This window comes from Zootoca vivipara, chromosome 7 (assembly GCF_965207765.1).
Source record: "Zootoca vivipara chromosome 7, rZooViv2.hap1.1, whole genome shotgun sequence".
In the NCBI taxonomy this organism is placed as follows: Eukaryota; Metazoa; Chordata; class Lepidosauria; order Squamata; family Lacertidae; genus Zootoca; species Zootoca vivipara.
This window is the reverse complement of record NC_142590.1, coordinates 19579803-19592235: the sequence shown is the minus strand read 5'-3', so window position 1 is coordinate 19592235 and position 12433 is coordinate 19579803. Positions and strand designations below refer to the sequence as shown.

At 42.5% G+C, this 12433-nt stretch overlaps 1 protein-coding gene across 3 annotated transcripts in view; it reads left to right on the top strand.

Moving 5' to 3' along the window:
• Positions 1–12433, top strand: part of LOC118089425 (uncharacterized) — a 62754-nt gene that overhangs the window by 30698 nt on the left and 19623 nt on the right. For all 3 annotated transcript variants that reach the window (XM_035124072.3, XM_035124074.3, XM_035124073.3), the window contains exon 4: positions 9262–9353. In XM_035124072.3, the coding sequence (XP_034979963.2) occupies positions 9262–9353 (92 nt within the window). The remainder of the gene's footprint in view (positions 1–9261; positions 9354–12433) is intronic.

Genomic DNA, 12433 nt, shown 5'->3' with positions numbered 1-12433 from the left:
CATAGCACGCCAGGCACTCCTGTCTTCCACTGCCTCCCGCAGTTTGGTCAAACTCATTTTCGTAGCTAAGAGAACACTGTCCAACCATCTCGTCCTCTGTCGTCCCCTTCTCCTAGTGCCCTCAATCTTTCCCAACGTCAGGGTCTTTTCCAAGGATTCTTCTCTTCTCATGAGGTGGCCAAAGTATTGGAGCCTCAGCTTCACGATCTGTCCTTCCAGGGAGCACTCAGGGCTGATTTCCTTAAGAATGGATAGGTTTGATCTTCTTGCAGTCCATGGGACTCTCAAGAGTCTCCTCCAGCACCATAATTCAAAAGCATCAATTCTTCGGCGATCAGCCTTCTTTATGGTCCAGCTCTCACTTCCATACATCACTACTGGGAAAACCATAGCTTTAACTATACGGACCTTTGTCGGCAAGGTGATGTCTCTGCTTTTTAAGATGCTGTCTAGGTTTGTCATTGCTTTTCTCCCAAGAAGCAGGCGTCTTTTAATTTCGTGACTGCTGTCACCATCTGCAGTGATCAAGGAGCCCAAGAAAGTAAAATCTCTCACTGCCTCCATTTCTTCCCCTTCTATTTGCCAGGAGGTGATGGGACCAGTGGCCATGATCTTGGTTTTTTTGATGTTGAGCTTCAGACCATATTTTGCGCTCTCCTCTTTCACCCTCATTAAAAGGTTTTTTAATTCCTCCTCGCTTTCTGCCATCAAGGTTGTGTCATCTGCATATCTGAGGTTGTTGATATTTCTTCCGGCAATCTTAATTCCGGCTTGGGATTCATCTAGTCCAGCCTTTCGCATGATGAATTCTGCATATAAGTTAAATAAGCAGGGAGACAATATACAACCTTGTCGTACTCCTTTCCCAATTTTGAACCAATCAGTTATTCCATATCCAGTTCTAACTGTAGCTTCTTGTCCCACATAGAGATTTCTCAGGAGACAGATGAGGTGATCAGGCACTCCCATTTCTTTAAGAACTTGCCATAGTTTGCTGTGGTCGACACAGTCAAAGGCTTTTGCATAGTCAATAAAGCAGAAGTAGACGTTTTTCTGGAACTCTCTAGCTTTCTCCATAATCCAGCGCATGTTTGCTATTTGGTCTCTGGTTCCTCTGCCCTTTCGAAATCCAGCTTGCACTTCTGGGAGTTCTCGGTCCACATACTGCCTAAGCCTGCCTTGTAGAATTTTAAGCATAACCTTGCTAGCGTGTGAAATGAGCGCAATTGTGCGGTAGTTGGAGCATTCTTTGGCACTACCCTTCTTTGGAATTGGGATGTAGACTGATCTTCTCCAATCCTCTGGCCATTGCTGAGTTTTCCAAACTTGCTGGCATATTGGGTGTAGCACCTTAACAGCATCATCTTTTAAAATTTTAAATAGTATTAGTATTAGTATTCAGTAAAGCTAGTCGTTAAAGTTGCCAAAGGCTGTTCTCTTAAAAGGCTGTTTTGAGATGTGAAACAAATAGTAGCACGTGTACGTTTCAACTTCCTCTTCGACAGAGAAGGAAGCTGATTTGGTATTTTGAAAAACAGATTGAGTAAACGGCCGTCAAATGATGGAATGACTGCATTTATATACAGTATATCCTTCCTGCCATTGTACCTATGGCCGTTCACAGTTTTTACAACAAATGGTCCAAAATATAGACCAACAGAGTTCTCTCAGCTGATAGTTGTGTCCGGAACTGATGGTACCAGTATGTGTTCTCTAGCCTAGGCTTCGTCACTTCTGCTTTCCTTCAAGCCACACAGGTATATTTTAGGCTGCCCCAACAGTTCTCAGAGGCATTGAATAGTATGCACTCCCTGGCTTGCACTTCCTCACCGGCCCTGTTACTCCTTCGCTGAAACCCAAGTCCACCCAAAAGTGCATAAGTTCTAAACCACTGAATGTTACAGAACGCTGGTGTGCTAATCCATCAATAATAATGTCATACACATGGAGACCATTTTGAACATTTCCTGGCCTGCTTGCGTGTTGGCGGAGCACACAAAAGCTTTGCCCTGTTCTGCCCTGCCCCCATTCTGTCCCCCTGTTCTGCCCCTGTTCTGCCATCTTCTGGCTCTGAAAGGACTCGGGTGTTGGTGGTCGCACATCAATTGGATGTGCGCAGAATGGTCACTGCCTGCACTCTCCTTGCTGGTTGGTTCCAGAGATGGAGGCTTTCATTTTTCTTGGACGTGGTAGCGATGGAAACGTGCTGTGTCTTCAATATTACTTTAGTTACAAGTATAACATAAATGGAAGCAGAGACGTAGCTGCAAGTTGCAGAACCACTAACCCATATCAAATCCACGGGGAGAAATCCTGCAATCTCTTGCCACCAGCCAATTCTTAAGTGCTCATCTTGTGCCCATCCCTGCCAGTTCAGGGGATAACCCACAGCCATCAGAAGAACATTATTTTGTCAAATCACCGACTTCAGGCACTTTCAGACAAAACCATTGTGATGAATCCATTAATGGCGACCTCATAACAAAGCACAATCAGTCTCGGTTAATAGAGTGATCCTGCAGGGATATTTTTGAAGTCCCGAATAAATCACTCCAAAGGTGGCCTGAAGTTGTATATTCAATACTTGACTTGCACGTATATTGATGTAACTCCAATTTCATAGTCTCCGCTGTTGGAAAACTCTGCAGGAAGCCGGTCATATTTGGAAAGAGGCTGCTTAATTGCCCCCCTTTCCCCAAAAATAACATCCATCAAATCAAATAAGAAATGAGTAGGTGAACATAAATTGTCATTTAAATCTAATTAATTTGTAAAACCTGCGTTATTATCCTCCTTTGATTTATGAGTATGCAGTGCTTATACCCTCTTTAACATAGTTTCTCAACTTTGATGATAAAGTATTTTGTTTTCCTGATAGAAGATGGATTATGTACTACAAACCTCATAAAAATGAATCTAAATTAAGCTCTTAAAAACAACACCTTAATATTTAGATAGAGGTTCCAAATAGATCCTCAGCTCCAAATGACTGATCTCCCTGATAGTAGGCAGCTAGGTACTTGTATTTTTGGAAGCATAGAAATCATCAGTATTCTTGGATACTTGCCGAAAAGAAAATTAGTTGTTTTTATTAGACATTACCCAGTCTTCTCTAACACAAATGAATCAAAGTCTCCTTAGTAGGACCACTGTTATATAGGTGCATATGAAATATTATTACTGAGTTGTTTCTGAACTTCCTTTGTCATAATTCACAACAGCAGCTTTATCTAAAAAGTTGGTGGGAGTAGTTCTAAGGACTGAATAAACCAGAACAGGGTGATATTGACACATTATATCCAGAAAGAAACAGTTTGCTTTACACTAGATCAGGGTTTTCCAGACCTGATTTGCCAGCTGGTTTTGGACTACAATTCCCATAATCCCTGACCATTGGTTCTGCTAGCTAGGGATTATGGGAGTTGTAGTCATCAAATCAGATGGGGACCCAAGTTTAGGAAACCCTGCAATAGATTATCTCTGCATGTCTACGTACATGAAGATTGCACGTGCAATCGTGCATGGGCTCTATGCATAGCCAGGATTTGACACCAGCATTTGAAGCTGTTAACGGAACACAATCATTAACCGTGGATAAGGCTGACATTGGTTGGGGGTGACACAGGGAACTCTAAGACCTACATCAAATGCCTTAAACGTGTGTCTGTACCAATGCACTCTTGCTGTTTTCGTTTTGATCTTCCTCCTTTCTTCCTGCCCCGATTTTCTTTGTGCAATTGGCTAACTTGGTAACTAGTTTTGATGTCACACTGGGGTTTGGGAAGGGTCAGCCCAAATAAATGCGGTCCGGAGGGGGAGATGCAGCATCCATTGACACTTCCCCCATCCAATTCACATTCAAGTTGTTTCATGTGATACCATAATTACGAGGTATGGTGTAAGGAAATTAAAATCTTTCCCCAAGCTATGAAACCCATCTGGGTTGGTAGAGCATGAGACTCTCAATCTCATGGTCGTGGGTTCAAGCCTCATGTCGAGCAAAAGATTATTGCATTTCAGGGGGCTGGACTAGATGACCCTTGTGGCCCCTTCCAACTCTACGCTTCTATGAAACCAGTCCTGTGCCCACACTGAGTGCTACAAACCCCATTTTGCTTGGGTATGGGGAGGCTTGAACCAGTTGCGTTCTTGACATAATAGAAAGCAAACTTGGGAAACCCAGTTTGAAACAAACAAATGAGAAACTAGCGGCTTAAAAAATGATGGAGATGTAACTACAGTATTATCTTTTATTAAGAAACCTGAAACTAAAATGAGCAAACCCCTGAGGAACTAGACTCTGATCTTAGAGCAGGACAGTGATCTACCAGCAACCCACACTTTAAAATACATTTGTATCTTCTGTGGTTCTCATTGCCAGCGCTTGTAAGTTCTTTCATTCTTCAAGTCAACGTCAATTAAGATTTTCAATACAAAGTGGAACATCTTCGCTCCATACCCTTTCATACTACAATTGGAAGTAATGTTTTGTTCCAGGCTTCTTTTGAAATATTGATTTATTAGTTGTGTGGACCATGGTGAATCTATTTACTTTTTTTCCTCTTCCTCCATAGGCCTAAACTCTGGGAGCTTGACCTGCTCTAGCAGATTAAATTCAAATTATGCAAACTGCTGCATCGTGGGTTGTAACCCAATTAACAGGACACATATTGAGCACATGATCGTTAGTTTAAATGAAAGTTGTCAAACAGCCTGGTGCTCAAGATTAACGGGTCTACTTTCCAAATGCCTTTTGGAAGCCAAGAATTAGGACATCTCCATCTCCCCCCCGGATTTTGTAGAGCATTGTCTTTTAGCCTGCCCTTCATCTAAAAACACAGTCGCTTGGCTCTTTGTGTTGCTGGGACTGAAGCGAAATTAAGTCTCACTTTAGATTATAAGCTCCTTTGGGTAGGAACCTGTAAAGGACAGTGTAGTTAAAAGCGATAATATTAACACAACTGTGTAAAAAGCCACATTGCAAAGATTTCCTTTGCTATCTATTAAAATACTGCTTGTTCTTTTTGGAAGCTGGAGTGCCATCGACGGCATGCCGTTGTGTCTAAACTAAGGACCACAAGTGCTCATTGGCAGGCGAAGTTTCTGAATTTCTAAACACTTGAAAAAATACCAGCGAATGTTGACAGTCGCCTGTATGAGGTTTTTCGTCATTTGTCCGCATATGTCTGACAACAGGGGTGTAGTGGATCATGTGCAATAGGCAGCGAGGGTCCATATATAACACGCAGAACTAGGGCTGGGCGATATCAGCTTTTCAACGTCGTGGTGTATCACCAGTGTATACCAATACACTGCAGTGTTGGAAAGGAAGGAGCGTGTGGTGCATGGAGGGAGGAACAAGGAGCATCAGCCCTGGCACTGTGAGGCGCTAGGGTGGCACTGCTGCCACTCCCACTGCCGCCAGCGCCCATTGCAGGGAGGAAGGAGGCAGCTGGAGAAGAAAGGTTAGGCGCTTCTGGGTGGCAGGCAAGCCCCACCCATGATATACCGCCGGGTGAAGGCACCATTGCGCTCTGGCCCTCAAACTGGTCCTGGATGATGTATCAATACATTGGCCAGGCCTATGCACAACCAATGATTATACCCACCCCTCCCCACAATGGACGGATATACTTGTAATATATGTCAATGAAGAATGCTTTTATGTGTTTTTTCATTGAAGCATGTTGCAGGTATATTCATACTTTTGTGGGTAAGTTGGTTGTGCCATGGTGGATGCTGACACTTTGGAAAAATTGCCTCATATTGTGAACATTTTCCTCGTTCCAGGACCTTCAGGGCAAGGTATCTGCCGATTTAAATGCCATATATTGCCGCTTGCGCGTATGAATGCGTGCAGCTCACATATAACAAGCAAAATTGATGCATTGCCGTATTTTGCTGCTCCTCTCTAGCATGCAAATGGCATGGTGAGTGCTGTATCTGAATTGCAAATGTTCCTTTTATGTTAATATAAATTTATATTTAAATCCTGGATCAAGGTAGGTGTCCACCCCATTATACATCCCCGAATGCTATTAGCATTAATGGGAATTATGCAAGCATGCTGGGCTCGACAACACAGCTGTTTGAGACGGACAAGGAGTTCCTTCCCTCTAGCTGTTCCATTTATGTATGATTCCCGTGACAAGACAAATCAGTGGTGATTCCACGCATAGGGTGGTTGTGTGCCAATTCATTAGCATGTTAATAATCCTTTCTAAATTGTCTCATGCTGTATTTTTCAGATTAACTTGTGTCTGTTCTGTTTTCACCTTTTCACGAGTGAGAGGTTGCTGGATTTATGCTACCTCCGTGTTCTGGGGGCTGTGTCGGCTCCCTCACGCTTCGGTGCAGCAACACATTAAAGTCCTGGCCTTCCTTGATAAAGCGCTGCTAGTCTTGAGCCCCATCACATGTTAAAGGTTGACTCCTTTTCATATCACAGTCCCTAAGAGCAATCAAAAGATCCAGCCTATCTTGTCCATAAACATAGTGCATGTAGCAGTTAAGAGGATGTTGTTGTGGTCCAAGACGTTCGCTATTCAAATGTTGCCATTGGAAAAAGCCCCTTTTCTCTCAGCCTCAATATGGATTTGGAGCTTTTTCATGCAATGACATTGTTGAAGGTATCTTTTGGAATTTGCGTACACTCTGGTTTACAAAGTTGGGAATGTTCAGCTTCGACCTTCTGCTGTTTACTTTGGCTCCTAAGGGTTTGTTGGTATTTTATTGAAAAGTTTTCAATTATAAAGAAATGAAGGGATACAAATTAAAATGAAAGGAAAGAAAAATGAAAGGGCACAAAAACGTGTAGAGAAAGAAATAATACTGTATATGGATATGTGCGGAAAAACCCCAAACCGATACATTATTTTCTAAAGTTGATATTTTTATCTGAATACATATGTAACTATTAATAGCCTGTTATACATTTTGTATAAATTCATTCCAAATATTGTCATATTTATCCGAGCAAAGTTGATAAGCAGTTTGTTCATAGCTTGTGAGTGATCATATTGCCAATCTATTTATTAAACAGGATCGTATCTTAGGAGATCCCAATAGTGTGTGTGTGCGTGTGTGCGTCCGCACACAGAGAGATACTTTTACTTCATGCTTTAAAAACCTTTAAAATATTTGTTATAATAGAGTGGTCATTGAAGTAAAATGTTGTTGTCTACCCTGAGCTCTCGGGGAAGTGAGCTATGTGAACTTTGGAACCAATGGTCTGTCCCTGGCTATTCATAAAAAATATAATACATTGTTTACTGCCTCAGATGAAAGGTCCATCCAGTCCTTTTGCCCGATAAAGAGGTATTGCAAGTAAGCTCACAACTAGGGTGTGATGGAACTAGCCACCTCCTGTTTTTCATTTGAAGCTTCTTTTTAAGAGAGAGAGGTTTTCTCTGAACAAACCTTTTCTGGAGAACTTTCTTCTCCCAGGAATTCTACAGTGGCAGAAGCGTGAACACCATTCAGAATTATTTGAGGGTGAACTTAACGGAAGATTGTTGGGTAGGTTCCATTCAGTGTTGGAAATGGTTTTTAAAACATTATCTTTTGTTAGGCCAGTATGGTTAAGGGACCAGAACTTGCTCACTTTACCATAATGTGCCCTCTAAAACAGAAATCAAAATTAGTGCATGGCTGCTTCTTAGCCAAGAACAATGCTCCGTCATTTTGATGGCTGCTTAAAGTTATTCCTTTCTCCCATTGTCGCCTGCCGGACTGTTGTCTTCACAAGCCCCTTATGCTGTGTTTGGGCTGTCAAAGTCGCTTCCATGTTTTGTTACCCGTGTCTTAAATTTTCCTCCATCAATGAGCTTGACCCTTGTTCCTCAGTACTCTGGGGAAGGGAGGAAACCACCCTTGTCTCCACTGTTCAAGGAAGCAGGACGACCTCGTACTTTTCCATTGCAGTATTCTGTAGAATACACAGGATAACTAACCTAGCACTGCCATGAAGCACAAGAACATCAGTATGGCTGATAGCTGCCCCATATAATAGTTTCATTCTGAAACAAGAGCAGTTTGAAAGCTTGCAACCCTTGCCAATAAAAACATGAGGTGCATTCAGAGAAAAGAAATTGCCTTAAACTTTCTGGATGTTAACAGTTTGCCTATGGCAGATGAAACCACTTACACAACAATCGCTTTAGTTTACCAAATTAGGGCAAATTTCCCCCCTTCTTTTTAGCTGTTTCTGGAACTAGTGGCACAGTTCAGATCTATATACCCACATAATTTTGTGGAAGCATGCTTAGCTGCATGCATGTAATTATGACCCTTTGATGACAGGCAGCGTTAGAAAATGCAAAACCCAGCTATAGATTTGTGCTCTTAATTCCTGACTTCATAAGTATAGTTTCTGTGGGTTTTATTTTACTGAATGTCTTCCTTGCAGTAATAACGTGAAAGTAGTCAGATGTCTGTTTGGATTGTTTGTCCTTGTGTTTTCTTACACCCTATTAGTCTTCCACGCATGTTCCACTTCTTTTGAGCTTTTGGCAGGCTGTTCAGAACATCATTTCCTCCTTTTCAACCTGGCAAAGTCCAATTGTTCTTTGCTTACACTACACCAGCATTTCCCAGAATTTAGCCTGGAGCTTGAATCCACCAGGGAGCCCCCGGTGTGTTTAGATTATAAAACTGCTTCCTAAAGGGATCTTGATTGAATTGTGTCCTCAGATAATGCTGTCAAACTGCAAGTTCAGTGTTGTTCTTTTTAAAAAAATTACCCTATGATGTTACTCAGAACTCTCATTACGCATAAATTGGGGCGTGTGTAATCTTCCCCTCACTTGATGACCGTTTCATCATTCCTGAAATGTATTTATTTTTATAGCCCACCCTCTTCTGAGAGCTTGTATGTAGGTAACAACCTTTTCTTATAAGAAAGCTGACTGATGCTGAGAGGTGGTTATTTGCACAGGGCCATTCGGACACAGCCTAGGCATGCTCTACTACTTAAATTTGGGTACGAAAAGTATTCAGATTATAAATGTTAAAGCACACAGACGGTGTCAGCAATTGTCTGCTGGCTCTACGTGTTCACTGATGGCAGGGGTTCCCCGAGTGACTACAGAAATTGTACACGGGAGTGGACCCCATTTCCACATTTAACAGGCTGAAGCACTGTTAAACCCAGCCCTCTTTTCAGTTGGGCCACTTGGTTATAATGTGTGCCCTAGGCCCCTCTCTTTTCTCCCACCATGGCAGAATGTTATAAACATGCAGCACCTTTTTGCTTTTGTTCAGGTTTATGCCGGTCTATTGGAGTAAGCAACTTTCTTATTCATCATTTGGAACAACTGAAAGAAGATTGCCAGGTAACCCCACACATTAACCAGGTGAGTGAGTATACTATGCATAGTGGTTAGAAGGCCCCCGGGAACCTGCAACAAGAACCTAAGGAGAAAAAACACCTAACAGAAGCACAGCTGTTAGAAGGCACAGAAAAAGGACAGAAAGCAACGGAAAAGGAACGCAGGAACGACACCTGAATTGTTCGTTCCGGCGAACAGAGGGAAGGAAGAGGGAGCTTTCCCGCCTGCAAAGCCCTTTAAAAGATGTGGTCCCGCCCCGACCGACCTCATTGGCTGGTCGGGGGGTGACGCAGGCGGGAACCTACCATCACGTAGGGGCTGAACTCGCAGCCCCTACGCGATGGTACAGTCGGGCAGCCCACAACCCCACCTCCGTCGCAGGCGCGGAAGTGGCTCTAGCAAACTGGTGTTTTGGGCAGATGATGGAGAGCTTGAGAGGGCTTGAATCCAGCACCACACACGCAACAAAGTGAGGGCAAATCCCAAGGCAACAGCCGCTACTCAGTCCCACATCGAAGCTGTGCCTGCCCCATTCCTATATAATGGAACCCAAGGGTTGGATCCTTGCTAGCCACGTATAGCACCGATTTTGCCCATGTACTATGCTGATTTGAGCATTAAAGGTTGGGGCAGAAACTGTACACATAAAGTTCAAGTCCTTCATCCAGTGAGAGCCAGGAGACCTGAACCTCCTGCCAATCAGTTTCATTGAATAATTCCAAACTAGGGGTTCTGCTATAATACTATAATACTATAAAGGGGGGGGGAGTTAGGGTTAGGGTTAGGTAACCCTAACCCTAACTTTTCCCATGTGATGCATAATTTTATAAATCTCTTATCACATCCTTTCCATAATCTGCATGTTTCTTAAAACACACGCATGCCAAGGTACTCCAACGTACTGATAATTTATGGTTGTCCTTTTCTGCACTTTCCCCCAGCATTTTTCTTCCTTGGGAAACAACGCACTGTTAGTTCTCTGGCATTTAGCGAGTCTGAAAGCTCCACCTGGATGGAGTATTGCTTCTCCATTCTTCCTCAGAGTCTTCAATAGTAAATACTGGGCATGTCCCATAGCCTGTTCAGGCGCAAGCAGCATGGACGAATGAGCCGCCACCATCATGTCTCTGCAAACTGTAAACATGTGGTGCTGAATGCCACAGAGAGGTCAAGAAACTTCAAAGGTTGAAGAGATGGATGTGTCTGCTGTTTGAACCTTGTCTCTTATCCAGCCCGTCATTTTTGATCACAGTAGGTTTAGGCTGACTCAGCCTAGCCTTTGAGAGCCTGGTTTTTTCAGAGTCTGGATTGAGCAGATGCCAGGCTATTGTTCCTGACTATTGTTGCTTAGAAAGACAACATGTACTAAAGATGAGAAACAGGAAGCAGCCCTTCATCCTCCTCGGGGTGGACGAAATTTTCCACATTCCCTGTGTTGATGTCATGGTGCTAAACTCGGATATCGTGTCTTCTTTTCCATCAAAAGTACGCAAAATGGTTAGGTCACTGGAAGACGTGTGACAGCTAAGGCAGCTTTCTGTCCAGGAACCGTGTCATTTTTTTGATTTGCTTAATCATCCATGCTTCAATTACAGGGAGGGGTAACATCAGAATAGTTCACGTTTTATCACGTTTTGCCACAGAATGACTTCTTGTGAGATTCTTGGGGTCCTATATCAGTTATATTCGTCTCATATTCACACATACCCTGTTTCTCATATTTTAAGACATACCCATAAAATAAGCCATAGCAGGATTTTTAAGCATTCAAGGAATATAAGCCATACCCCGAAAATAAGACATAGTGATAGGTGCAGCAGCAATGCCGGCCGCGGCAGGAGGAGGAGGAAAAAAATAAGACATCCCTTGAAAATAAGCCATAGTGTGTTTTTTTGAGGAAAAAATAAATATAAGACATGTCTTATAATATGAGAAACACGGTATTTATTCCTTCTTCCTCTTGCCTGTCACCTCCTCCTATTCTCCTATTCCTCAGGAGGAATTGACTGTTGATTTTGAGAGATGGGACACCATCATTGAACCACTGCAACCAATAACGTCGGTTTGGATGGGGCACACAAACAGAACACACCAGCAAAGCTCCTTGCACAGATGATTTGTGCAAGCAAGCTAACAGACTTATATGCCTTCTATCTTTCTTTCTTTCTTTCTTTCTTTCTTTCTTTCTTTCTTTCTTTCTTTCTTTCTTTCTTTCTTTCTTTCTTTCTTTCTTTCTTTCTTCTGCCCACACTCCTCTTTTAATAAACTCCACATTTTCCTGACCCATGATTGTAACTAAAGGACAGGTTTCTATGTCAACATTGACCAGGTATACTGTGACACCTCTCTCCCAGTCTATGAAAGAGTAAACTTTTATATTCTGCTCTCATCCCCAACAACACTTGGGTTGCATAGTCATAACCACCAGTGGAGATTTCACCATATCTATTCATTTAAAAGTGTGTGTGTGTGCATGCACGCACACTAATAACAAGTCTAGTTAAGACTAATGAGAAATCAAGGACCATGTTTTCCTTTTCCTTTCCCCCCCTTTTTTGAGGTTGTGATCAGCTTCCCTAGTGGGACCCTTTTTGGCCTCAGCATCCAACACACTTTTTTTTTTTTGCCCAGTTCCCTGTCCCTTCTAGAACTTTCTATGTTCACCCCCCTGGTACTCTTTCTTCTTCCACTCCTCTCCTTCACTTCTCCCCCTTTGACTGTTTAAGTTCCTTGGACCTGACCTTTTTTGTTTGCTTTATACCATAAAGTTTACAGAATATTGGCTAGATTAATGTCACTGTGTAACCAGTCCATATATGTCAGGAGGGAAGAGACACGTATGCTGTGTCTAAAATATATATATTTAAGAACTGGATTAGTTGCTAAATAAGAAACTTCAAGTAAGAATTTAAAAAAAACCTACAAATTTAAATTAATGGGATTTTCCATTTTAAGGATACCTCAGCCATGCTGTGTGTGTTGTTTAAGAAAGGCTATGTTTCCCCAAGTTGCCCCTCAGGTAGGATTCATTAACGTGCTACTGCTGCACCTTTTTTTTGGGGGGGGGAATTCCTTCCCGTAACCCTCTGTTAAGATTTATGCAC